The sequence below is a fragment of the Colias eurytheme genome, chromosome 20 (assembly GCF_061535395.1).
Source record: "Colias eurytheme isolate Ceu_HAF_F1 chromosome 20, ilColEury1 Martin Lab GWU primary, whole genome shotgun sequence".
NCBI classification, from domain to species: domain Eukaryota; kingdom Metazoa; phylum Arthropoda; class Insecta; order Lepidoptera; family Pieridae; genus Colias; species Colias eurytheme.
Window position 1 is genome coordinate 4767288 of NC_142999.1, and position 27171 is coordinate 4794458.

The window sequence follows — 27171 nt, forward strand, 5'->3', positions numbered from 1 at the left end:
CAACACTGGCATAAGTTGCTCTTTTTCTTGTGTGAATGCGACATAAGATATCAATTTGTCTATTGGTTTCTCTGTCTACGGCCTACGATGTGCACAAAGCAATTTGTGCAATACACGCGCTCTATACTATATCTATACTCTAAGATATAATCACAGAGTACCTTTTTATATATACATATATTAGTAAACCAATCATAAAATGAAAATGATTTGTGTAAATTGATTACTTTACCATTACTTTACCGTTGGTTTAGTGTTTTACTTAGATCGTGTTTTAGGACTTCCCATCAACTGGTAAATAAACTGTAGCTGAAATCTCTATGACAGATCTGCGATGGCTATTGTCTTGAACTTCATGATCATGACTGATCCTTTTGACATTTCGAATTATTAGGACACGCGAACGTAGGCAAAGATTGTCCAACGTTCGCCTTTCTTAATTAGGTATTTCATTAATTTTTGCAATTAATTACAAAAACAAGAGATATATGAGCAATATATAAGAATACGAAAAAGATATTAATTCAATTTTAAGTCTTTTACACATTTCCATATGATGTTTTAGAGGTTACTTTAAAGTGCTTTATTTTGCCACATATTTAGGGAAAGTGTTGACATGATATTTGTGTTTATAGTGCTTTAATTAGTTCTCTTTTTCCGGCAGTTATGTCACGAAAAAAAGGGCATGAAGAGACCGACAAACTCACACGTATTGCTATCGTAAACGCCGATAGATGCAAGCCAAAAAGATGTAGGCAAGAGTGTAAAAAGAGTTGTCCTGTGGTGCGTATGGGTAAGCTCTGTATTGAAGTAACGCCCAATGATAAAATATGCACCATATCAGAGGAGTTGTGCATCGGTTGTGGTATTTGTGTCAAGGTATGTTCAAATGATTGTAATGCTTGCTAATTTATAAGTTGTAATGCTTAAATGTTTATTAATATGAAATTGTATATCAAAGATTTAAGTATTACCTTTTTTCCAGAAATGTCCATTTGATGCTATTACAATTATCAATATTCCATCGAATTTGGAAAAGCATACCACACATCGGTACTCAAAGAACTCTTTTAAGCTTCATCGGTTACCAATTCCTAGGCCCGGTGAAGTTTTGGGTCTTGTCGGTCAGAACGGTATTGGAAAATCTACTGCCTTGAAGATCCTTGCTGGCAAGCAAAAACCCAATTTGGGTAGATATATGGTATGTAATTTGCATATTGTATACTTTACTATGTACATGAGTATATTTTGTTACTGCAAAAATATGCTGTGTAATGCATGAGTTTGGAAAACATTACCATTGTCCTATTTAAAATGTAATGACAACCAAAAATATGTATGAAGTAATTTTGTCCATTGCATGTTTCTGTTATTTGAATGAAAAGTATTGTTTCAATTTAATGTTGCAAGTTTAATATTTTGTTTGTTCCCAGGATCCCCCAGACTGGCAAGAGATCCTCTCTCATTTCCGTGGATCCGAACTGCAGAATTACTTTACTAAGATCCTGGAGGATGATCTTAAAGCCCTGATCAAACCTCAATATGTGGACCAAATTCCCAAGGCTGTGAAAGGAACCGTGGGACAACTGCTGGATAAGAAAGATGAAAGGAAGAATCAGCCTGAAATCTGCAGAATGCTTGGTTAGATTGAAATTTTATTAATTTAAACTTCAAACAAATTACAGATTCATTTTGCTTTCAACTTAATTTTTTCTGATCTAGCATTTTTGTAATACAAAAATTTGCAAGTATTTTCAGCTTTCTAGATTACTTATAGTTTTGAGAAACAGTATATAAAATTAAATCAATAATTATGTACATTAGATCATAAAATAAATTTTCATATTCCTAGATTTGTCGCACATCCGCGACCGTGAAATCGCCGCGCTTTCTGGAGGAGAGTTGCAGCGTTTTGCTTGCGCTATGGTCTGCATTCAAAATGGCGATATTTTCATGTTTGATGAACCTTCTTCCTATTTGGATGTAAAGCAGCGCTTGAACGCTGCCCGTACTATTCGATCATTGATACATCCTGATAAGTGAGTTTATACTTATGTTATGTTATGTGTTTTATGAATGACATACAAGATATATTTGACTCACAAAAGTATTATAAAATATTAGACTCTCTGCTAAAGGTTTTTTCAAAAATATCCTTGTGTACAAACATGTAGCGACAATTCTTATGTTTAGTAAACAATTAAATTAAATGGAATACCTTTTTTAGGTTCATCATTGTTGTGGAGCACGATTTGTCTGTGTTAGATTATTTGTCAGATTTTATCTGTTGTCTGTATGGTGTGCCCGGTGCTTATGGTGTAGTTACTATGCCATTTTCGGTTAGAGAAGGTAAGATATAAAATTTTATAATTCATGAATTAGTGGTATCATAACAACGGACTATAACAATTTATAAATTATATTTTTTCCAGGTATTAATATTTTCCTTGACGGTTTTGTTCCCACTGAGAACATGAGATTCAGAACTGAATCTCTAGTATTTAAAGTAGCTGAGTCCGCTACGGAAGAAGAGGTAAAATACAAAATTAATGAATCTATCCTTTCAAATATTTTTGTTAATTTTTTTGAAATAATTTTACATTAACAGATAAAACGTATGAACCATTATGAATACCCAGAGATGACAAAGACAATGGGTGATTTCCACTTGCGCGTTATGCAAGGTGAATTCTCTGACTCCGAGATTTTAGTATTGCTTGGAGAAAATGGTACTGGAAAAACAACTTTTATTAGAATGTTGGCTGGAAACCTTGAGCCTGATGAAGGTTAGTATTTTTTTTATATTTTTCAACGGATTTTATGTCAATAAAAACAGTTGAAAAATGTTTTTTCTCTCTAATGTTACATTAAAATTTGTTAGTCTGTCATAAAATGATCAGTTTTAACATATCCAGTTTTGCTAGCCAAGTCTAAATACACGGTCGATCTAAAATACACTAGTCATCTATTTTATTACTTATATGTACTATGTATATTTAAATAAGAGTACCTAAATAAAAAAAGTATACACAAACTTATTAATTATTGATTTCCATTGAAAAAACTAACTCGATGAACATGAGTTAATATAGCAGTGAGTAATGTCCATTGGTATCTTGTATGTTGATGTATACATTTTACTATTTCTGAGTGGAAAAAAAAATGTTGGTTATTTTTTATCTTTATGAATAAGAATTATTGCCATGTACAAGTTGTGCCAACATATTTATGGTTACAATGTCCGGAATAGCGATGCGAGTATCCGATCGCTACATATATGTTACTGGCAACATTCTTTGAAATGTCATGTCAAAATAGGTGAAATTTGTCAAACGTTGGTGATAGTTGCGAAAAATTATCTCTTATTTTTAAATAATAAAAGCTTACTCAGCTAAATTTTATTACTATTTACGTTAAAAGTATTAAAACAAAATAATTATACGATGTTACGGTTAATTTATGTATTTTATGTAAAATAATTAGGTTATAGTGGTTTTTGTGCTTAAGTGTATTTGAAGTTATTTAATGTATTTTAACGTATTTTAAAACGTTTACAATGGCTCGAACGGAGATATTCGATCTATTTTTTCATCCTGTATTCCAAAAATGTTTGAAACATGCGGAAGCATCCATGCCTAATGAAGGTAAAACAAAAAGATTTCATTGTTTTTTTATTTTTATTAGGTAGCTTTTCTCAAGTACTTTTTGAAATCTATTCACATTATTATCAAAATGAACTTCCCGATATTGTTTTTATTTGTATTGTGTGTGTAAATTATTTATTTTCAAACTGACCCATTTTTTGCAAGATGCAGTTGCCAAGTTGTTTTTATTTTCTGTCATTATCAAATGGAATTGAAATTTGAATACATGAGATCAATCAATTTAAGCTCTTTTGTAATTTTGTAGTTTAATATCAAAATATGAAAACCAGCTGGTTGTTGTTAAAAATAATCATTTAAAAATCAATAATTACCATTGATGCAGGTCATGGCTATAAGTGATTGAAAAATATACAATAAACATAGAAGTAACAAAATTACCACTTTCTTATCACCTGTTGTATCACATAACATAGAAAACAATTAATTAAAATTAAAAAAAAATTGCCTTTTTTATCTAATGAATGTTTTTATTTTCGAACAGTTTAAATATTGTTCATTGCAAACATCCTATAAAAGTATATAGTTGCAGTTTAAATAAGATTTCCATATAAAATTAGTAGATTTGAGGTCCAGAAACAAATATAAGAACATATAAAGAAATGATAATTTTTTCATATACAGGTTGGTCTTATAAGCATGTTGAAAATATAAAGAAATGATTATTTTTTCATATACAGGTTGGTCTTATAAGCATGTTGAAAATATAAAGAAATTATTATTTTTTCATATACAGGTTGGTCTTATAAGCATGTTGAAAATATAAAGAAATGATTATCTTTTCATATACAGGTTGGTCTTATAAGCATGTTGAAAATAATTGAATAAACTAAATATATTATTACACTTTCAAGGTTCAAGTCAGTTGCCACAACTGCACATAAGTTACAAGCCACAGAAGATTTCTCCCAAGTCACAGGGAATGGTGCGGAATTTGTTGCATGATAAAATTAGAGATGCATACACTCATCCTCAGGTAATTCGACCTTATTTTAATATGTATTCACTTTTTAGAATTGCGAAGTAGTTTTATAACATACTTCACAAGTCAATTATTATCCAAGTATGATACATATTTTGGGTGTTTGATAGTTCAAAGTTATGTTTTAAACAGGACATTTAAGCATAATTTCATATAGTCCGGGATCCATCGCCCATTTTTGCAAGTGATTACTATCAAGCTAATTTTTCGTGAGTAGCTTTATTTTGATGAGATGCCCAATAATTTCATGTACGAAACTCTCGATTGTGGTAGCTTACAGAGGTAACAAGGATAAAAAATTTTGATTTGACGGTTCTCAAATATTTATTACGCAATTTGTAGGACAATAATATGTCTGTTGAATTATATAAGTACACATTGGAATGGACTCTTTGATCAAACCATATATTTTGTATGACAAATATTTTTTCGAATAATTTAGATAATTATCTTGAGATTGAACAAAAAAAAACATTCAGTTAGTAATTAATATTTGAGAACCATCAAATCAAAATATTTTATCCTTGTTTCCTCTGGTAGCTACCACAATCGAGAGTTTCGTACATGAAATGATTGGGCATCTCATCAAAATAAAGCTACTCACGAAAAATTAGCTTGATAGTAATCACTTGCAAAAATGGGCGATGGATCCCGGACTAATAGCATTGTTAATGATTTTTGTTGAAATTGGTTTGTTTATATTAAATTGTTAGAAATACCACACCTCTTTGTGTTATTGTGAAGTAGTGAAAGCGAGTGAGTTGTTAGTAACAGTTAATTATACATGAAATGAAATTTCTCTGATAAACTATTACCTATTTATTATTTTTCTCTTATATCTACAATTTTATGATATGAATTATATTTTTAATATATATCCAATTATTCCCTCCAGTTTATAACTGATGTAATGAAGCCAATGAAAATAGAAGAGATTATGGACCAAGAGGTTCAAAACTTGTCTGGTGGTGAGTTGCAACGTGTTGCGTTGGTGCTGTGCCTCGGCAAACCTGCTGAAGTGTACCTTATTGATGAACCCTCGGCCTACCTAGACTCTGAGCAGCGTTTAGTCGCAGCTAAAGTCATTAAACGGTGAGAACTTACATTATACATGCTGACTTCCTTTGCTTTCTAATAAGTACTATAAAATTGACAGTTTAATTTATAAAGTATTTTAGTGAGGAATTTAAGAACTGTAATAGAGAATATTTTCAGACTTCTGTAATAATTACTTAAGCAGTAAGCTAATGATTTATTATGCCTGCAGTTTATGAGCTGCTGTCTGATGGTGGAACCTTTATTATCAACCAGACTAACTTAGAACCATCAATAAATCTTACTTCCTTTGTTGCAACTTAATTAGTTTATATAACATACCAATATAATAAGTAAACCAAAACTAAAATGCATTTTTAAAATACACAGATTCATTCTTCATGCAAAACGGACTGGATTCGTTGTTGAGCACGATTTCATTATGGCCACATACCTCGCGGATAGAGTGATTGTGTTCGAGGGTACTCCCTCGTCAAATGCTACGGCCAATGCGCCGCAATCACTGTTGAATGGAATGAATAAGTTCTTGGAACTACTGGGTATCACGTTCAGGAGAGATCCAAACAACTTCCGGCCTAGGATCAATAAACATGCTTCTGTTAAGGTAAGACTTGATTTTCTATACCTTAAAAGTAAGAAATGGAACCCTACAACTGAAAGTTCGCCATCTGTTTATCTCTGTCCATATGTCAGCAGGCGGTACCTCATGAACAGTGATCAGATTAGACAATTATAACTTCTACCAGACAAACGATTTTTTCATAATTATGTTGAGAATTGATCGTGTTATCTTTAAAATATTATTATGTTGATAGCAAAAGTGAGTTCATTGAACTTGAACTTTTATTTGTGAAATTCTTGACATTATCTTATTGATATTAATAGAATTGAATCATTACATATTTGATATTTATTAATTGTTTTCATAACACTTATTCAATAAAGAATATTAATAATAAATCACGTACTTATAGATTAAAAAAAAATATGAATAAGTATTCCAAGATTTAAAAGATTTTTTTTTTTTATTCTAAATTCCTACTATACGTAGTGATTTTTTGATATGTTATTAAGATAACTATTACAATGTTATATTTAATCAGTCAGACAAATTGCAATGACTTAACATCTCCTAAACACAAAAATTACTCAACCATGAGTATGAGCGCCAGAGCACATGAGTATGCACTTCAGAGTAAAATATCTTAATATTTGAAAAATACTGCTATTAATATGTATATCTATTTGATTGAGATAAAATTTTAAGATAAAATATATCATTTTAAAAATAATTTAATATATTGTAGGTATATGTATAGGGAAAAATAAACTAACATACTAGAGCTAGACTGTAATAGATTACGAGTTTAAGAAAGGGAACCGAGTTACCATGGATGTCTCACTCGATCTAAAACATATGTATAGTGCTCTCGCTGTCATACTAATGGTTGAGTATGTTTGGTTTTTAGGGGATGTTTGGTCATTGCAATTTGTCTGACTAATTAAGGGTGCGTATAAAGCAAAATTACCAATCTTCTATTAGATGATACGTGTAATATTCAAGACCAAATCTAAAAAATAAAATATATATCAAACTAGATGATATGTTCAACGATTCTGTTCAATCAAAAACATAAAATATTAAAATTGACTCGATAAAAAAAAATCACCAAGTTAGCTCTAATTTTCACACTTTTACGTTTTCTACTTGACATGGTAATTAATACTTATTATGATTTTTTTTTCATAAACAATTATATTAAAACATTTGCAAGTATTTGTCACAGCATTTTGTGTAATTACTTTTAGTTTTGGTTTTATCTGCGATAAACCACTTTTGGCGCTCTTTTTTTCTCGAGATAAACGTTTGGTTTTGTCATGATAAAAGTGGTTTATCGCAGATAAAACCAAAACTAAAAGTAATTACACAAAATGCTCTGACAAATATCTTGCAAATGTTTTAATATATACCTATATTAAGAAGAGCTGGAACGTCAACACATTTACACATTGCACATGTTAGGCCGGGAGATACTGACACAAAATTTCGGGTCATTTGTAACAGGATGGCGGTCTAGAGGGGTCTTAGTACGCAATGACAAAAAGAAAAATGATGGTCAGAACGCTGGTACCGGTGGACCAGTCGCGTGGGCGTTAGTCACACTCGTCGGATAAATAGCGAAAGTCCAACGATTTGTAACACAATAGAATTTACCGATAGCCCTTAAAAAAGATGTAGGCGGTAGTGTCATGCCATACTTTTACGATGTGACTTACAGTCCGCCTTACCGACGTGAATGCGTTGATTTTAAAAAACAATTCAACCATTTGTACCGGGCTAACTTTTGCACAGGTAACCATAGTCGTGCAGCCATTTACTAAAATCGCCATGCCATACTTTTCGAACGATTCCAAATAGTGGCCATACCGCGGAAAATCTGCAAAAAAATTTTTGTGTTACAAATCGTTTGACTTTCGCTATTTATCCGACGAGTTCGACTAACACCCACGCGACTAGTCCGCCGGTACCAGCGTTCTGACCATCATTTTTCTTTTTGTTATTGCGTAATAAGACCCCTGTAGAACCGCCATTCTGTTACAAATGACCCGAAATTTTGTATCAGTATCTCCCGGCCTATGTGTAGCTTTTATTTTGCAATTGTTTATAAATACAGGGTGATGTAATTGGTGTAGTACGAATATCTAAAAATCTATGAAGAATTTTGTGATACAGTAAATGGAAGAATTATAGACTATTTTACAGTATTTAATAAAATCATTTAATTTTTTGTTCATTTTCATTAGAAATGTCAATTTTTCTCACCAATGTGGAAATTTGGATGATAAGGATCTTGTTAGAAAAATACAAATTTTGACTAAAATCGGCATTTTTTTTTTTCAAAAATCAAATTACTAATTAATAATCAGAGTTATCACCATTTACATTAATTTACAAACGATATCGGTTGTTCTTACTTAAAATTGAATACCAAAGTCTTATTGCGGTATGTGTTCTTTGGAAGTGTTCGTAAAGTTGTTGATCCGTAATTAAATTTTGCGGAAAATCTTTGCGTACACGTGTTATTTGTATTGTTTTTATAACCTGAAATTTAATTATTATTTGATAATTGAATGATTATTAATACGTTTATCCAATTGATTATTATTAGAATAAATAATTAAGTTCTTCAATTGATTTACTTTTAAATTATAATTTTACAGGTAAATTATGAGAGCTTTCATAATTATATTTGCATATATTTATCTACAACGCACCATTTTACAATTCAAGTCTAAAATGAAACTAGAGTCGCATTTATTGCACGCCTCATAAGCGAAGCGTTGAGGTGGGTACTACTGTCACTTCGCGCAAAACATCTGATTTTTCAAACTTAAAATGTCTTTATGTATCATACATTGCACTTGTAAGATAATACATACACACACATATTAAGAAAAAACACTATTTTTAACGTTCATGATATTTTTGATGTCATTTTTGAACTATTTTTACATATTTAAACTAGTTAAAAAACAGTTTAAAAAAGTTCTGTCTTGGACGTCCGTGTGTCTGTATGTGCGGATCCTTTTTCTTGTTAACACGATAGCGACCGAAATACTTTACTAATCGAGTCTTTTTTTTTCTCTTACGCTTGAGTATGCTCAGGAATAGAACCCTTTCATTTTTCAGGGTCTGATTCGATGTGGTTTAATTGTTATTAAATAAACAAAAATAATAATTAATAAATATTTATTGAAAAAAAATTATGAGGCGTGCACTTTTGGATTTTCCAAATTATTTTTATTTTTGAACATACTGTAAGTGAAATTGCATATGTGTGAGTACTGTGAACATGCCAGCTTTCCTTAATTGACCGATAATTGTTTATGAAAAAAACATCATAATAAGTATTACCATGTCAAGTAGAAAACGTAAAAGTGTGAAAATTAGAGCTAACTTGGTGATTTTTTTTTATCGAGTCAATTTTAATATTTTATGTTTTTGATTGAACAGAATCGTTGAACATAATATCATCTAGTTTGATATATATTTTATTTTTTAGATTTGGTCTTGAATATTACACGTATCATCTACTTAATAGAAGATTGGTAATTTTGCTTTATACGCACCCTTAACATTGTAATAGTTATCTTAATAACATATCGACAAATCAGACATTTAAAAATAAATTAAGTTCATTTATTTGAGCTTTAAAGCGTCTGATAAAAGTTTTGGCTCAGGTGGCGCAGGTGTCACTGGTAGAGCTCCACCAACATTCAGATATTAAAAAGTTCACTAGAGACTATAACTGTGAACTGAAACTTATATGCTTTAGAAAATAAGTTGTGTCTTACGGCTCTGGGATCTTGGACCAGTACTTATGAAAGGCTGTTAAACTGATATTTTTTTCATTTGTATTACAGGATATGGAACAAAAGCGAGCTGGTCAATACTTCTTCCTTGAAGACTAAAACAATTATATATAAAATGTTATTTATGTATATTGGAGTTATTGCTATCGTCACAAGAGCGATGTCACGCCATCATTGTATTTCCAATTGAATGTATTACTGTAATAAATCAGTTTTATACAAGTTTGCTTTCTTTTATTATGCTACACCCTTATTAAGATTTTTTTTATATACTTAGTAATTAAATACGTAGAACAATATATTTTCATGTTATAATAATTATTATGTATTTGTTATACTTATATATAGTTACATATTTATTTATTGAAGACAGTTTTATTTTCTGCTTTTTTTTAATTGAAAATAAACACATAATATAATATTTCTGCAAAGCCCCTATTTTATTGTATTCTGAAATCACTTCCTTCTTTTTTGTAATACACTACTGATTACTCATCAACCAGGAAATCGCACCTCGCTTCATTGAAGCTCTGATTTTTTTATTATAGTGCAGTCTTACTAGGCTTATTCAAAACAAAATATATTATGTACTGTCTTTGAATATTATTATTATACCTCGCACGGCCATTAACCATTTCGAGCGGAGTAGCAATGAATTTTTCAGAAATTTCCTCTAAAGAACCGACGAAATTGCCTGGATGAGCAAGTTTATATCCTTCTTTTGGTTGACATTCAACTGTAATTAAACAGCTTATAAATATATGAAAAAGAAATTATATAATAAAAAAACAATTCTATCTCGAGTCGAGAATCGATCCTGCGTTCTTGGCCTTCTTGCTGTACCGTAACGACGCACGATTTTTTAAAATACAATATTGCATATCGATTTATGTAGTTAACTAAGTAGGTACTAGGTACATACAATAAAATGGATATTCATTCGATAATAAATTAAAACATAGTGCCTCCCACATACTGGGTAAGTACCTGCCGATTGGAACAAATCAATATCACACATTAATAGGTTGTATGGTGTGGTCAAAGCCCAAAGGTAAGCTATAACTCATAAGCTTCTAAGTTGAATTGGTAGAACTAGACTAGACTTCAATTCTGTTCCTAAATATATAACATTAGACACGTCATACACACGTTTTATAATTAATAAATAGGTATACAGGGTGTCCCACCATAGGTATACTAAGCGCGAAGGGACTTTTAGTTTTGCATACACTGATCAGTGATCACGATTCACGTAATTAAAATACTTAAAAAACAAAATTACGCCAATTTTTTTAAAATTCATGTTTTCTTCTCTAGCTTTGCGCAGCAGGCATATATTATAAATTTATAACGCTTCGCTAATGTGAGCATTTTGTCTATGAAAATGATAGCTCACGTGCGGGTGGCAAAGTCGGTCGGGTTGCTTGTTAGGGGTGTACACAAAGGGTTTTAAGAATTCATCTATGTATTTGAAAAAAAATGCATCTGGAATTTTATAAGTATTTTTTACGTACTCAGCGTATGCAAAACTATAACCTCCATTGAGCTTAGAATACCGACGGTGGGACACTGTATAGTGTATAGGTAACTATCTATATCCTACAAATTATAAAATATGTATTTTTAAAATATCTCTGTGTCGTATACGTAATCAAACGTATTCTACGCTGCATGTATGATGAGTGGATAAACACTAGTCACAACAGTTTACGTTGTATGATTCACAATGATCTAAGTTCTGACTCAAGAATTAAGATCAATGATGATGACGAAAAAATCGTACGATAGTCATGTTAATACTAGTGCAAGTTATAAATTTAGACATTTACAAATACTTACTAAAACATGTTACACACAGATTAATATAGAAACTACTACGTAATGTTAAATGTATCGTACGTACAATGTACATGACGTATAAACCCGGATACCCGGATTAGGTTCTGTATCTGTAGTCTACATATAAATAATAGTTTAAAATATAATAAGTCCCTTTTGTTTTAATAATTTATGTAATTATTTACCTCATCATTTGTCGCTCTTCGATAATAATACGATTAAATACCTAAGTAGGTAGGTAGCTTGAAAATAATAAGATGTAAGTATGATACTCTCATTGCACAAGACACGGGATGTATAAATTAAATTCCTATTTAAACTTGCTATGTACCTATTCGAAAAATTTTGCACCTACGTATAAGTTGGATAATAGTAGGTACCTACATTACCTACGATCTCGATCGTGAGCAAGTACAAAAATTCGTTGAAATCATTCGCTGAATACATTTTTAAGAATTGAAGAATTGTTTTCCATTGTAGTTTACTAGCAAAAATGTTTATTGATTGTAACTGAAGTGCAGTTTTGTAAAAGCGGCCCCGTGTTCGCGGGCCGCGGCGACGCCGGCCGGTGACATCATCGCTTTGAGATTACGTGGACCTAGTGTCGTCAACCTTTGGTATTACTTGGTTTTATACAAAACAAAATAAAGTAATTATGAGTTTATGTGTAGGTAACTTAATCTTTTCTAAATTTATGGAATAATCTCATTTAATTGAGTACCTAGTAATAGAATTATAATTAACAAGGGGCGAATTAATAATGTAGGTAGCTAGAAAATACTCATTAAAGTCTATGAAAAGACTTTATAAGTAGTACTTCTTTAACCTGCGCCATGTGGAAAATAGAAACTTGAGTTGTTTTGTCCCAAATTTTACTGATAAATTAGATATTCCCGTTGAAGGTGTTAATTTATTGTTCGCATATCTATTTAATTGTAACTGACTATTTTTGTTTTATACAAATTCTACAAGTCTACAATTCTAAATATTATTGTGTATTGTCAATCAAGCTACTTGAAGAATTAGGTCACCGAGGTCATGAGTGTGCGTCACGGTAAACTGTAGCAATCTTTGAGTAATGAATAATCGATCGACCAAAGGTTGACTATTCCGAATGGCTATAGTGAGTGAGAGGGCGAACAAAAACGCCACGGAACCGACCGACCTCACCGACTCACCGAGTTCCATTCGTACGTATTTATTTCGGAGTTTGCCGCAAAGTAGCTTGGTTGGGTGTGTCGTCTAATAAGAAAAAAACAAGTACGTACCATTTTAATTATATTATTAAATCCTTAATATTAATTAATCAAGTACATAGTAATTCAATCCTTATAAAATTGCCGCATTTTTTAATAAAGTAATTGTGTATTTAGAATCTAAATTACGTATCGTCGGCGTTCATGTTTGCAAATCGGCAAAAAGCCGGTTGGTGTGATTGTAGTGGACTTATTTTTAGATCCGTAGCGTTCAAGTGTTGAAATGAAAAGAAATTTTACGTGTTTTTATTTGTTTTAGGACTTTCAACATGAGCGGACAACAGTACTACCCGTACAAGGTAAATTTCCACCTACATTTCGAACTATGCCTACGTTTAGCTGTATCGATTCTCAAGAGATGATGTCATCTTTTCGGGGCAAGGTTGTTCTTATGAAAGCGTTTTATTAACAGAACTAATGGGTAAACAGGTTAAATTTAGTGAGAAAATTTACCATAGAATACCTACTGACGGATGTATTACTAATTTTATTAGACAGTCGCTAGGTGATGGTGTTCATACGTGTACCTACAGAGTTGTTTTGAATATTAGTATAAACAATCAATTATTTGAATAACGAGTTCTGATAAAAACGAAGAAGATAAAATGCATAAACCGGTTAATGACATTGTATGTAAGAATATATTTAAAAACACCAGTAATCAAATTTGCCCTGATACAGCTACATACCCACGTTCCAGTAGGCGCACAAATTCAGTGCTTATTATTTTAAGATACCTACCTGTGTTTGGATACATAAATAAAATTATAGACAGTTATATTTATGTAGGTACATGTATTGGCTTTAATTTGCTATTTTCTTAATTAACTAATAGGAACTTCCGTATGCAAAATTATTTTATAATTCAAGTTTGTAATTTCTGTTCCGCAGTATAGATATGCATCACAATTTAATCTTTTAATTGTTGATGAAGTCACGCGATGTTCCACATAACTAATGTATGAATTATTTTTTTTCGAACTAACATGACATCAATATTGAATATTTATTTATACCTAAGGGCTTTTGATAAAATGAAATAGGTACCTCACGCCAACCCTGACATGCAATTTGTTTTGTTACCTATTATAAACTTTTTTATATTATAACTTCATGTTAAAACTTTTATAATTATTATGCCCAACGCATATCAAGGAAAAGTTCAAGGTTAGTGAATAATATCATTTGGGCTGATACCTATGATATTATTGTATTTGATTGCGTTTGTTTAAATTATTTTTCTATGATTTATAATCTAGGAAGTCGGACCTAAATTTTGAGTTATTGGAGAGCTTTTTGTATGCATTTGTATTGCATTTTCACGGTTTCGCTTTTAATTCAATTGAGATTTGAGCCACATTTTGTTCTTCACTGGTAGTTACCTATTTAAATAAAAAAAATATTAGCTACTATTAAGTTACTTACCTATATCACAGTATTACAATATTATACTATATCCTGGCATGTTTTTCGGTCATATCGACGAACGAGTCACAAAACTTAGGTACAAAATATATATTTATGCACGTAAATTCAGTAACTACTGCAAGTATTTAGTTTCGAATACTTTATTTTGCAGTCTGCATGCAGTGAAAGCCAAAGTGTGCTAAACTTTCTTTTCGTTTTATTTTACTGTTATCAGCAAACATCTCTTGTAACGACGCGGACGCACGTATTTTCTCCAAGTTTTATACTTTTAGCATGGCGACAGTATGACTACCTAGTACCTAAATAATATCCAATCATGTGTTTTCCCCTAGTGCACCCCTACGGTGTATCCAGCGGACCCCTTCGACCCCGCTGCGGATGCGGAGACCCTCCGCAAGGCCATGAAGGGCTTCGGCACAGATGAAAAAGCAATCATCGATGTGCTGTGCCGCCGTGGCATCGTCCAACGTTTGGAAATCGCCGAGACCTTCAAGACCAACTATGGCAAGGTAAAGGATAATTTGATGCTAGTTTTTTATGGAACCGGAAAATGTGACACTTTATAGCAAACTGTTTTGTGGGTATTTCCCTGATATAAACTGAAACTGTCTTACTTGATATTTACACACAGTTCACAGTTGTCCATAATAAATAATAATTTATTTTTTAGATTGTGAAGTGTCGTATCTTTACGATATAAGCAGTAAGCACAGAAGCACTCATGAACGGGAAATTCTGCAAACTTACAAATTGAATGAATAAATGTATCGTTTGTATAATATTGTTCCATTTATAATGTATATTGATACTATTTATTAAATTATTGGTCGTTTACTGTTTACTTAGAAATCATAACATGATCGAAACGTGATCTTTTTGTTTCTTGGCACGTTGTAGTAAGCATTAATTTTAAATAGGTACCTGTTGCTTAAAAAAGCATATTTTCACTTTGCATACAACGATCGAAGACTGTAACAGCAAGGCATACGTTTTAGATGAATGTCACTTCTTACTTTATCTTATCAATTGTTTTTCGCAAACAAACTATGCGATATAAATTATGCAAAGTCAAGAGTTTACAGGATTGTTAAACCAATGTTGTAACTTGCATTTAACATTTTACATTTTGTATGAAATTGTAATGTTTTCAAATACATTTACTTAATCAATTATTGTGATGAATGAATAGTTAAAATTGTATGTACCTTCATACATTCATATTTTTAATTATGAATTATTTCACCTACGTGATTAACTAACACTTATGGAATCGTGATTCAACTGCATTTCCACTATCAAGTGGATCAAATATGTATGCATGGCAGCTGGAATGACGTTGAAAGAACATTCCGTTGCAATCAATCATCCATGCATATTAAATTTATGAAACATTATAACGGCATCTGAATATGATAAACATTTTGGTTGTAGAACAAAATTTGTTCTTTGTTCTACAATCAATATGTTTACTATGGTCGTTACATAAGAAGTATTAATGCGGATTATAACCTGATTGAATACAATCTTGTTTCTCAAAGGTACGCACTATTTGTTGTATGTATCTACATAGTTGCCAAGTTTAATCGATTTTGTTTCAACCAGGACTTGATCAGTGAACTCAAGAGCGAGCTGAGCGGTAACTTGGAGAATGTCATCATTGCCCTGATGACGCCCCTCCCACACTTCTACGCCAAGGAACTCCATGATGCCGTAGCGGGAATCGGTACTGATGAAGAGGCCATCATTGAAATCCTCTGCACACTGTCCAACTATGGAATCCGTACCATCTCTGCCTTTTATGAACAACGTAAGTATTGAAATTTTATTATTGATGATATAATTAGCTGTTGATTTATGAGTTAAAAATGCAATCGTAATTCAGTTTTAGGTGTATACCACAGTGTATACATTTGCGATAGTTTCTTGATGTCTTTATATTCTTTACAGCTTGCAATTATTAATATAAATCGGATACACCTGACCATGTTTTAAACGCTTGGGTAGGATAGTAGGTAGGTATTAGATTAATCTTTCTGCATGGCGTAGGTTTGGAGTAGTTGAAATAACATCTGTAGGTAGATAAATGTGGCACAAATACTTTAAGGAGGTAGTTACCTAGATTTACTAAACATTACCGTAATATAGAAACAAGTAATATTGAAAATTTTTTGTTGAAATTTTCTAGTTTATACCATAACTCGGTCACATACAAGTTTTCAACATGCAATTGCTAGCATTTAAATCGTTCATGCGAAACGTTTATCAAAATTGTTCCATACACGTTTATACTCTTATTTTCCTCATTAACATTTTGTATTCATTAAATAATATTAAATGATATTACGCACTACTGACTTTTGCACGACTGATGCGAAGCATCAGAGAGTGCTTTACGATCGAAAAATATTTTTCGCCTCATTTTTGCAGCTATTCTTATTATTATAGCCTTGTTAGTTCACGGAATCAAGATATTTTGCATACTATTGTCGAGATAATTTAATGGAGATTAATCCCATACTTTTTAAAAATTGATTTACTTCAATAGAATTGGAAAAAAACACCGAAATAGGTCAAAAAATTTTCCTGTCCGTCATGTGTGAAACCTGAAAACACTATAACTTGTGAAAAAATCCATCATTTGAGTTAAATTTTTTTTTTTTAATATTCTAATCGACGATTGTAGGTCACTGAATGCGAATGATTAATTAATTCAGTGTCGTTTAATTGCAATTAATAAAAAACGAAAACTACAATAAGTTTTTTTTTTTTTTATATATTTCATAATTAAATGAGCATTATGAGTCGTGCACTTTTGGATTTTCCAAACTTTTTTATCGTAAAATGGTAGGTACTAAGCAAATTTTTATCCCATGTTGAACCGCACTTTTTTATTTAATTAAATAAAATCACGATTGCAAACCACTTTTCGAATGCCGTACAAGCCATATGAATAAAATATTATTTGACAAAACCTTCAGATCAGTCCATTAGTGGCGTATTGATCGGTTTTAAATAGAAAGTTCTAGTATTTATTATCATTTCCATCTAACTGTAGGTAACTAGTAACAAACGATTAGGTCACGGACCCAGTCTGCATGTAACTTCATTATTATTCGTGGTTCGTAGAGCCTTTTGTTAATTGAACTGTTAATGGTGCGATGAATGAATGCTGTTTGAGCAATGTTCTTGTGTAAAATATCTAAGAAATCGTGGCGATTCGATATGCTTTAATTGGAGTATGATGTATTAATATAAGAAATTACAATTTAAATATTTAAAGTTGCTAGAGCAGTGCTCTGGCATCTTATTCTTTACATAATTAATTTCATTAAAAGTTATTGTTGTTAATAGCAACTTGCTATAATGATGATACTTCTTGTTATAATTATCGTGTCAAATATTTAAAATTACATGATATTAATATGCCTTATCAAAAGAGATATCTATGTTCGGACCGTGTTTTACTTAATTCCTTTAATCTGTATCATAATTCTGTAAAATTGTTGTTTTTATCTATTATTTCCCTCAAGTCATATCCATTATCCATAGATATTAGATTAGTCTAGGTACAACAATATAGTTAGGTACAATGAACATTCACAATGTAGCATCTTGCTAATATCAGAGGTATTTCTAAAGAATAGACCGTACGTTAGTGTAGGTACAGCAATAGGCAATTGTAGAATTTTTTTCGTTATCTACACTGGCACATTTATATTTCTATACATTATATTCATATCTATGTTCATTCCAAATTTGAATACCATTTTTATTACTCAGTGTATGGCAAGAGCTTAGAGTCGGACCTTAAGGGGGACACATCTGGTCACTTCAAGAGGCTTTGCGTGTCTCTGTGCATGGCCAATCGTGATGAGAACCAGGGTGTGGACGAAGGAGCTGCCAAGGAAGATGCCCAGAATCTAGCCAGCGCTGGTGAAGGCCAATGGGGAACTGATGAATCAGTCTTCAACTCCATCCTTATCACACGCTCGTATCAGCAATTGAGACAGGTTTGTTTACATAGTGTATCTATTTATGTTCGTTTTGCGATATCGTTCTTTGATGGAGATAATTGTTGATGTACATGATATAGGTACCTATCATTATCCTTATGTTTATTTTCATCGTATCAATAAAATCGAAGGAACGATATAAATCTAGAGATAAGTTATGAGAGTCGGAATTTAAAACATCATTCTATTTATACCTATCAGATAAAATGTAAGTGAAATTAAATAATAATTAATCTTGTATTTGTTTATTTTTGAGATAACCTTTAACTTCATTTCAAATATCTGTCTTTCTATATGACAAATGACTCGATGCTAGATACTTTGTAGTCAACAATGTAGTAGAGTAAGATCCCAGAGCGATAAGACATAACTTATTTTCTAAAAGATGAAACTTTAAGTTCTCAGTAGTGTCTCATGTACTTTGTATACCTGCGTGTTTGTGAAGTTTGCCCAGTGACACCTGGGCAGGTACCAGGTGAGAAAGGTGACTAAAAATAAGAGTTACTTTACTTAAATTTAGATGGCTGATTTTTAGATATATTTTATAGAATATCATTCTCAAATGGTATCGCAAGTATCAGACACTTTTCATGGACCAAAACTTTTGTCAGACGCTTTAAAGCTCCACTTCCAAAAATAAATAAACTTTACTTATTTTTTAATGTCTGATTTTTTTATATGTTATCAACATAACTATTACAAAATTATATTTAATCAGTCAGACAAATTGGAATGACCAAAAATCCACTAAACACAAAAAATATTCGGCCGTGAGTACGAACGCGAGAGCATTATGCATGCGTTTCAGAGCGAGTGTATATATATGTGTATAGATAGTAACCCGGTTCTCCTTCTTTAACTCACATTCTTTTTCAGTCTACTGTGTATGTGCGCGCAATGAATTATACATTATATAATGAATACTATACATTGCGCGCACATACACAGTAGACTGAAAAAGAATGCGAGTTAAAGAAGGAGAACCGGGTTACTATCTATACACATATATATACACTCGCTCTGAAACGCATGCATAATGCTCTCGCGTTCGTACTCACGGCCGAATATTTTTTGTGTTTAGTGGATTTTTGGTCATTCCAATTTGTCTGACTGATTAAATATAATTTTGTAATAGTTATGTTGATAACATATTAAAAAATCAGACATTTAAAAATAAGTAAAGTTACTTATTTTTGAAAGTGGAGCTTTAAAGCGTCTGACAAAAGTTTTGGTCCATGAAAAGTGTCTGATACTTGCGATACCATTTGAGAATGATATTCTATATAATATATCTAAAAATCAGCCATCTAAATTTAAGTAAAGTAACTCTTATTTTTAGTCACCTTTCTCACCTGGTACCTGCCCAGGTGTCACTGGGCAAACTTCACAAAAACGCAGGTATACAAAGTACAGGAGACACTACTGAGAACTTAAAGTTTCATCTTTTAGAAAATAAGTTATGTCTTATCCCTCTGGGATCTTGGACTATAGCTAGATCTACGTAATTGACAATATCCTAATTAAATCTGACTGGTCTAGATTATATTGCACACAGGCTAATAACTATTTCATTTAATTTCAGATCTTCGCAGAATTCGAAGCGCTGACTGGCAAAGACATCGAAGATTCTATCAAGAAGGAATTCTCTGGAAGCGTCGAGAAGGGCATGCTTGCTATCGGTAGGTGTTAAATTGTTTATTTAACGCCCCTATGTGAATCGGTAATAATTAAAATAAAGCATAACTTAAAAGTAACAAATCGAGTTACTAGGTACTTGTTTTTATAATTTTATCTCGTTAATTAAATTTAGCAATTACAGCGTAGGTACATGTATTTCAAAATATTTTTTATCACGGTTACTAATAAATTAGTGGTGTATATTATAATCAAAATTAAGCTTTATATTTTTCCATTAAACGAATGTTGAAACCTTGCTTAAAGAAAAATATATGGTGATACATTATTTTAATTAGTCGTATACAATATATTCGTTATTGTTTTATATATTTTCCCGCGTCTGTCATGCAAGTTGAGTCATAGCTATTAGGTTACATCAAGGTCACAGCTATGTGTATAGGAAGTGCGGCCTTGTTTTTGTTGTAGGTACTAGGTAGTGATTACATTTTTTCTCTTTAGTACAGCGTTATCCGTCAATCTAACCATCAAAATATTTTTAAGGTTAAGGCAAACTTAAAAAATAATTGTGATGTTATTTTTGTTTGCAACCTTGTTACCGTTACATAGAAACATACACCATAATGCTTTGTACATTTAAGAGTTAGGTTCCAATATTATTAAAATACAACCTTAGTAGGTACCTTCTAAGTTTTAACATTGTTCGTAGATACATTGAAACCCAGATTTTAAGTGCAATCGCATCATCATACTAAAGTTACAAGTTTCAAATAAGGAAAACAATGAACACTATATAAGCTTGAATCGTATTGCATTGACATGGCATTCACCTAAATAGGCTATACAGTTTATGTAGTGTTATAATAAAATTTTCAAATTCACGAAAATTACGGTAAATTTATAGCTTTTTATGTCATACAATTTCCTGATAATATAACAAGCCCTCTTAAATTACAGTAAAATGCGTAAAGAGCAAAGTGGGCTTCTTCGCCGAGCGTCTCTACTACTCCATGAAAGGTTTGGGAACAAACGACAAGACTCTCATTAGGATTGTAGTCAGTCGGTCAGAGATCGACCTCGGTGATATCAAACAAGCATTCCTTGAGAAGTACGGCAAGCCGTTGGAAGACTGGATTGCTGTAAGTGATTTGCCGTTTACTTGATTTTGTGTGTGCTTTCTGTGTTACATGGTCTCGTCATTTCATAAGCGATCAGTGTTTAATGATTAATGTTCGATTTTTAGTAGAGTACTAACAAGAATATTGACGGTTCTGTTGTCATCTATAGATGAAACCACTGATTTATTATGCTTATTATTTAATTTTTAACTTAAATTAGGGAAAAAAAACTTTAACGAAAAATATATTTCACAATGGGTGAAATCAATCAACATAACTTCCAATAGCTCCCTCAATAATGTGAAGTTTTGGGGAAATAAGATGCAAAATGTGGACTCTATTTGAGCATTGAGTGTTCACTGCGCAAGTCCAATATGAGCAAAAATAACTTGTATTTTATAGTGATTGATGACAACAGAATTCGTATTTCTACATTTTTTTTTTATAATCTTTCGCTTATTAATAGACGCAATCTTTTGGTGGTTTTTAATATGATAAATAATAATTAACACTGTAGTTCGTGTTCATGATTGAGATGTAGAAGAATTAATGTACCTATTACTTAGTCTTGTTGTAATTACTAGACTCCCAAAGTAATAATGGCACTTGCAATTAAGTTAATTATTAACCATAGACTGTGTTATTAGATGACTAACGCTTATAATCGCATGAATACTTAGCATATAATTTACAGTTTAAAAATAGAATCTGACCCATACTTTCCTTGGTATAAATCGGACTACACAGCAACATTCATTTTATACTAATAATTTTCTATTTACAAATTGTTTTTTTAATCCATCTTAAATTTAATAATGTATATATACAGATCTATTTGGGAAAAATAATTAAAATCGTTAAAGGTCGCGATTTAAGTTCGTTGCATATAATTATGTTCATGTCGTCAAATACGTAAATTGTTACGACGTTTGTGTAAATAACACTAATTTTAAATTAACGATATTGTTTTCTAACATATTGACGATGATTTTTTTTTATAAATATATTTTAGTTTGTATTTATTTGCAATTCAACGTTTTGTTTAAATTAATTTGAAAAAAAATGTTATATCCATGTTATATCGATAAAAAAATTGCCCTCCTGCATGCATTGCTTAAAAATAAAGCTTTCTGTTCACAATATTTGAAAGTACCTATGGGGTAACTGACAAATAAAACAAAAAAAGTGAGCACAAACTGCAATTTGGTGAGTTGCGAAGAACTGGCGTTAACGATAGAATAAATCTACAAATGCAAATAAAACTATTAGCCGTACGTTTTGGTTACAGGGCGACACTTCCGGCGATTACAAGAAGGCCTTACTGACCCTTGTTGAATAAATTGTGGCCTGCGGTCAGGACTTCAACGAATCAGATAAATCACTTAAATTCTTTTAAGTTCGTCAATTATTAGGCTATAATATAGGTTCTTAACGGTCACGCACTGATTTTTTTAAATAGGTACCACTATAAACGATGTGTCAGTGCCATTTAGGTTATCTGTGCCGGGTGTAAATTTTTTTTGAAGATCTGTATATTTTGCTTGCTCATTGTCATAACTTTCTTTGCACAGTAGCTAACAGCTTAATATCGTGACGTGCACGGGGTTGGGTTGTTTAAAAACAGCTTTTACAAGTAGTTGTGATTTTTCAGGAGGAGTTAGGAGGCCCTCTCGGTCACCTCCTTTCTACAATGTGTTACTAAGGCTTCAGAACAGATAAAAAATTACGAGCGTCATAACCCCGTTTCAAGCTCGGTTTTAAGTGATAGCAGTCTATTGTACCCTATTTACTTTCGGTGCAATATACTTAAACGATGCATTTTACAAATTTTATTTTAAGTTATTTTTGTATATCATGTATAATTTATAATCTCGATATAATCTCGAATGCACGCTGTGTGATTTGTCTATAGAATTTATGGGCCAGTTTCTACACGTTTTTATTTTGCTGTAGTTACAAGTTATTCAATATCTTTGCAGGAAGACCTAACTGGTGACTTCAGGAATGTGCTAGTTACACTTTGTGCTTAATCCTGCAAAATCTTATTGTTTTTGGTTAAGAACTATTAGTTTGAAATGTTTTGCTTTAAGCATGTTTTGCGGATTGTTGTTAGAATGTAAATTGTAATGTAATATTTTGCAGGATGATACTAAAGGGGACTACAAACGCGTGTTACTCACACTTGTGTCGTAAGAAAAAGCATAATAAGAAAAAATCTTTCGCTAAGCTAAGTTCAGTGTGAAACTGCCTTTAATGTTAATGTTATAGATATAATATTTGCTTGATATTTTTGTGAAAATGAGATATTTATTGGTGCTGTAGTTTTGTTTAAAATGTATTATTATATTATATACCGATACATTCAAATAAAACTATGTATGTTTTAAATGTGTTTTATTCATAAATCCCTGATGCCCTCGTCCGTAATCTGAGAAAATAGGAATGCCTATAACTTAACTTTTAAAATTAAAAATGACTAAGTATATTGTAGAATACTGGAGGTATATCACTTAATCCCTCTATTATATTAATAAAAACACTATAGTCGACGAGAACTTATAAAATGAGTTATAAAACGCGCCAGTGACGTCAGCAATTGCGGTTGCGCGTGCCATTGAAATGAATGATCGATAATTAATATATAACAACCCGTAAATGGAAGAGAGCGCGCAATTTACTCAATCCCGTTCGCACCTTTTACAACCCCGCATGCCACAAACATTCTCGTCGACTATAATATAAATGATCTTTCTTCGAAATCTTGGCAAAATAACAAACTATGTATATGTAATGGATTCCTAGAAATTTAATTGTAAATACTAGCTAAAACAGCTTTATTTAACTGGGTTTATTCCTCATAGCGGAATGTATTGGTAATAATGCTATTGGCAACCTTTCAAAAACAGTTCATTGATTCAACAAAGCAATAGGTATTAAAATTAAATATAATAATGATATAATTTTTAAGAGACGAGATATTTTGCCAAGACAAAATATTGCAATGCATTAGCGCCTAAATATGACATAAGAAGGACATAAGCCGTTAATTCAAACCAATATAAATCTCTAAAACTATCAAAGTCATACATATTAAATATAACCGTGTAGATGTGCACAATGGATTTTGAGATAAATAGCATTTTACAGTGAGGAAAGGCAATAAATATATCTTCATAGTTTGCTTATTACATTAGGTACTTTAAAATAAATTAATTTTAACCATGGGACACTCACTTGAAATTTTCCCACTATCTCTGGTGAATTATTGCTCTTAATCAGGGCTGCTAATCTTTCTTTTTCCAAGAACTTTGGGGCTGTTAATAACAAACGTTTATTACACCTGTGCGCCCACGCATCACCAAATGCGCCAACTAATGACCCTGTTGACAACCCTACTCGAGTGCTCATTTCATTTGTTAAAACAACCTGAAAATAATATTTAATTTTATAATAAACTAGCAGCTAATAACCCTGATTGAAAAAAAATATTTTAGCCACATCATTATAAAGGTATTTCTTAAATAGGTATTTTAAGGGGCACTTACTGCTATGTGTTTTTCAATAGCGAGTTTCTGAACCTCTGCCATTAATCGAAACAATAATCCAGTCCTTCGTTTTGTTGTTATACCTTCTTTAAAAGGAAAAGTTATAGAATCTATAACTATGAGCCGAACCTGAAAGAAATAAAAAAGTAAGTAAAAGATTACATTCAAACATTGGAAGTATGTTTCACATACTAGGCAGGAATTGAGTATATTTCTAAGAAAACAATATAATATATAATATTATGGAAAAGTACCCTCCTTTCTTCTAAATATTAGTAAGTATCCTACAAATTATCTTATACTAACTAGTTGCTAGATATGTCAAATAATTTCTGAATTAAAGTAAACAATTTAAATAGCTCTATGAAATATACTCAGAAAATATAAGTTAGGTATAAAAAACTTACACAAGGTCTTTCGGCAATAACTTGTGATAGAGAATAAATAAGGCTACAGAATTTTTCTAAGCCAAATGCATTGACATAATGTAATTTTTTCAAACCCTCTTCTCTATTGCTAGGTTCAACATTAAGTATACTTTTGCATTTCTCCTGACTTGCACGCAGAATTTCTAAAGAATGAACAAATATAATTTTTAGCAATAAAACTATGAAATAGCTATCACTACCTTCTATAAATAAGAAGGAATGTTAAAATTTGTATATTAAAATAAAAAGGAACATTAAGAAAAAGTCTGACTACCTACCCTTAAATCTAGTAAGTGAAAAATTAGTGTTTGTGTCTATATATAGAGCTTCAGCATCTAATCCACCAAGAGATTTTGGAATTTGAACTGATGCACACAACTGTAAACTGAAAAGAAATGAGAACTTAAAATCACTACATAGTATAAAACAAAGTCGCTTTCTCTGTGCCTATGTCCCTATCTATATGTATATGTATATATGCTTAAATCTTTAAAACTATGCAACGGATTTTGATGGGGTTTTTTTTAATAGATAGAGTGATTCAAAAGGAAGGTTTTAGTATATAATTTATTACGTTTAAGACTAAGCGGGCGAAGCCGCTGGCGGAAAACTAGTTATTATATAAAATGAATGCAAGAATCAACTCTATGAAAACACGCTGTGATTAAAATTTTAAAATTAAATGAATATCTAGAACCCATAGAAGCTCTTGTAATTAGAATAATTGTATTATCATGTCTTATAATTTGCATATTATTAAGTATTTTTAGTAAGATAATATAATTATATTTTAATACGCACCACAATTGTGTCTTTCCAGATCCTGGTAATCCCAATAATTCAGTGATAGATCCTAATTGAATTCCTTCATTCCCTAAAACATTATCCAGGCTTTGACTAAAGGTGGGTATCGATGGCAAGCTCGTTTCTTTCTGTAAAGAGATAATTAGTTATAGATGTAAGCCACATTAAATGTGCATTAAATATTTTGAATTTAAATTGAAAGTTGAAACTCGAACAGTTTAACGATATAATTTTCTGTTAATATTATAAGTAGGTACTTACCTGCCACAAATCAGTTGCACTTATTATTTTGAACTGCGAATTCATTATCAGTTATAAGTAATAATTATTAATTATAATTTATTTTATTTTATTCATAAACTTTTCATTCTATCAAACTTATAAGTAAACATTCCCAATTAGGGTATCGTAATTTTAATAATTGTTATAAGAAATAAAAGTACTTTTGAGTTCTGATTATTGTATTAACTTTTTTTTATCTTTTGTTTTTTAATTGATTTCTAATTTCCGAATTCAAAATACAAATTTGGAATTCAATGGTTTGCCGTTTGGCGCGAATTTGAATAATGAGAGATGAGTCATGAGAGCCATCAGCCAATATTAATGTCAACAGCATTGAAATGTCAAGTTTTTCAGCGCGATTATAATAAGAAAATCTTAAGAAAATGAAGAAAATTCAACGTTTATATTTGTATTTCAATCTAATTGTTCGTCCAAGCTCTATCAAAGTTTTTTTTTTAAGTTTTTTCGTATCCTAATCCAACCGGAGACAATTCCGGTCCGAAATAAAAATCAGGTATAAATGACTATCTTTTATTTATACAGATTTATTAAGGATTTATTGTACATTTGTAAAGAAGCGGCATGCTGCTTATGTAACATTATATAAGAGTAAGTAGTGTAGTGCTCGATTGTGCGAAGCGTTGCTGTAGTTGGAACATTCAACGTTAAGCATTATGCCGCATAATGCGCTCTAGTGCTGTAATTGGAAAACACGGATATTTATTCCGCCAAAAACGCTAGACGCTTGG

The 27171-nt window shown here is 31.4% G+C and overlaps 3 protein-coding genes across 7 annotated transcripts; 2 read left to right on the top strand and 1 right to left on the bottom strand.

The window, feature by feature from the left end:
• The first annotated feature begins 289 nt into the window (after positions 1-289).
• pix (ATP-binding cassette sub-family E member 1 pix) lies at positions 290-10297 on the top strand. Its single transcript, XM_090113597.1, has 12 exons — positions 290-444; positions 665-879; positions 986-1201; positions 1434-1641; positions 1853-2039; positions 2228-2349; positions 2433-2533; positions 2609-2786; positions 4517-4638; positions 5540-5736; positions 6070-6304; positions 10126-10297. Exons 2-12 carry the CDS (start codon positions 667-669, stop codon positions 10171-10173), a joined length of 1827 nt encoding a protein of 608 aa, XP_089969723.1. The 5' UTR covers positions 290-444; positions 665-666; the 3' UTR covers positions 10174-10297.
• Positions 10298-10727: 430 nt separating this feature from the next.
• Positions 10728-26924, bottom strand: LOC149899600 (DNA repair protein RAD51 homolog 3-like). Of its 2 annotated transcripts, none has more exons than XM_090113608.1 (7): positions 26402-26924; positions 26138-26268; positions 25615-25721; positions 25316-25479; positions 24909-25037; positions 24598-24789; positions 10728-10810 (listed from the first exon to the last, which is right to left on the bottom strand). In XM_090113608.1, the coding sequence occupies exons 1-7, from the start codon at positions 26444-26446 to the stop codon at positions 10748-10750; spliced, it is 831 nt and encodes a 276-aa protein (XP_089969734.1). In that variant the 5' UTR covers positions 26447-26924; the 3' UTR covers positions 10728-10747. The 2 variants fall into 2 exon arrangements, with proteins under 2 accessions (XP_089969734.1, XP_089969735.1); XM_090113609.1 differs by lacking the exon at positions 10728-10810 and adding an exon at positions 23744-23791 and having other exon boundaries at positions 26402-26919.
• On the top strand, positions 13046-23751 carry AnxB9 (Annexin B9). 4 transcript variants are annotated; one of them, XM_090113604.1, is made up of 8 exons: positions 13046-13173; positions 13429-13468; positions 14930-15106; positions 16200-16404; positions 18378-18607; positions 20193-20289; positions 21203-21384; positions 22652-23751. In XM_090113604.1, exons 2-8 carry the CDS (start codon positions 13439-13441, stop codon positions 22700-22702), a joined length of 972 nt encoding a protein of 323 aa, XP_089969730.1. In that variant the 5' UTR covers positions 13046-13173; positions 13429-13438; the 3' UTR covers positions 22703-23751. The 4 variants fall into 4 exon arrangements, with proteins under 4 accessions (XP_089969730.1, XP_089969731.1, XP_089969732.1 ...); XM_090113605.1 differs by having other exon boundaries at positions 23015-23751; XM_090113606.1 differs by having other exon boundaries at positions 23343-23751.
• Positions 26925-27171: the final 247 nt, after the last annotated feature.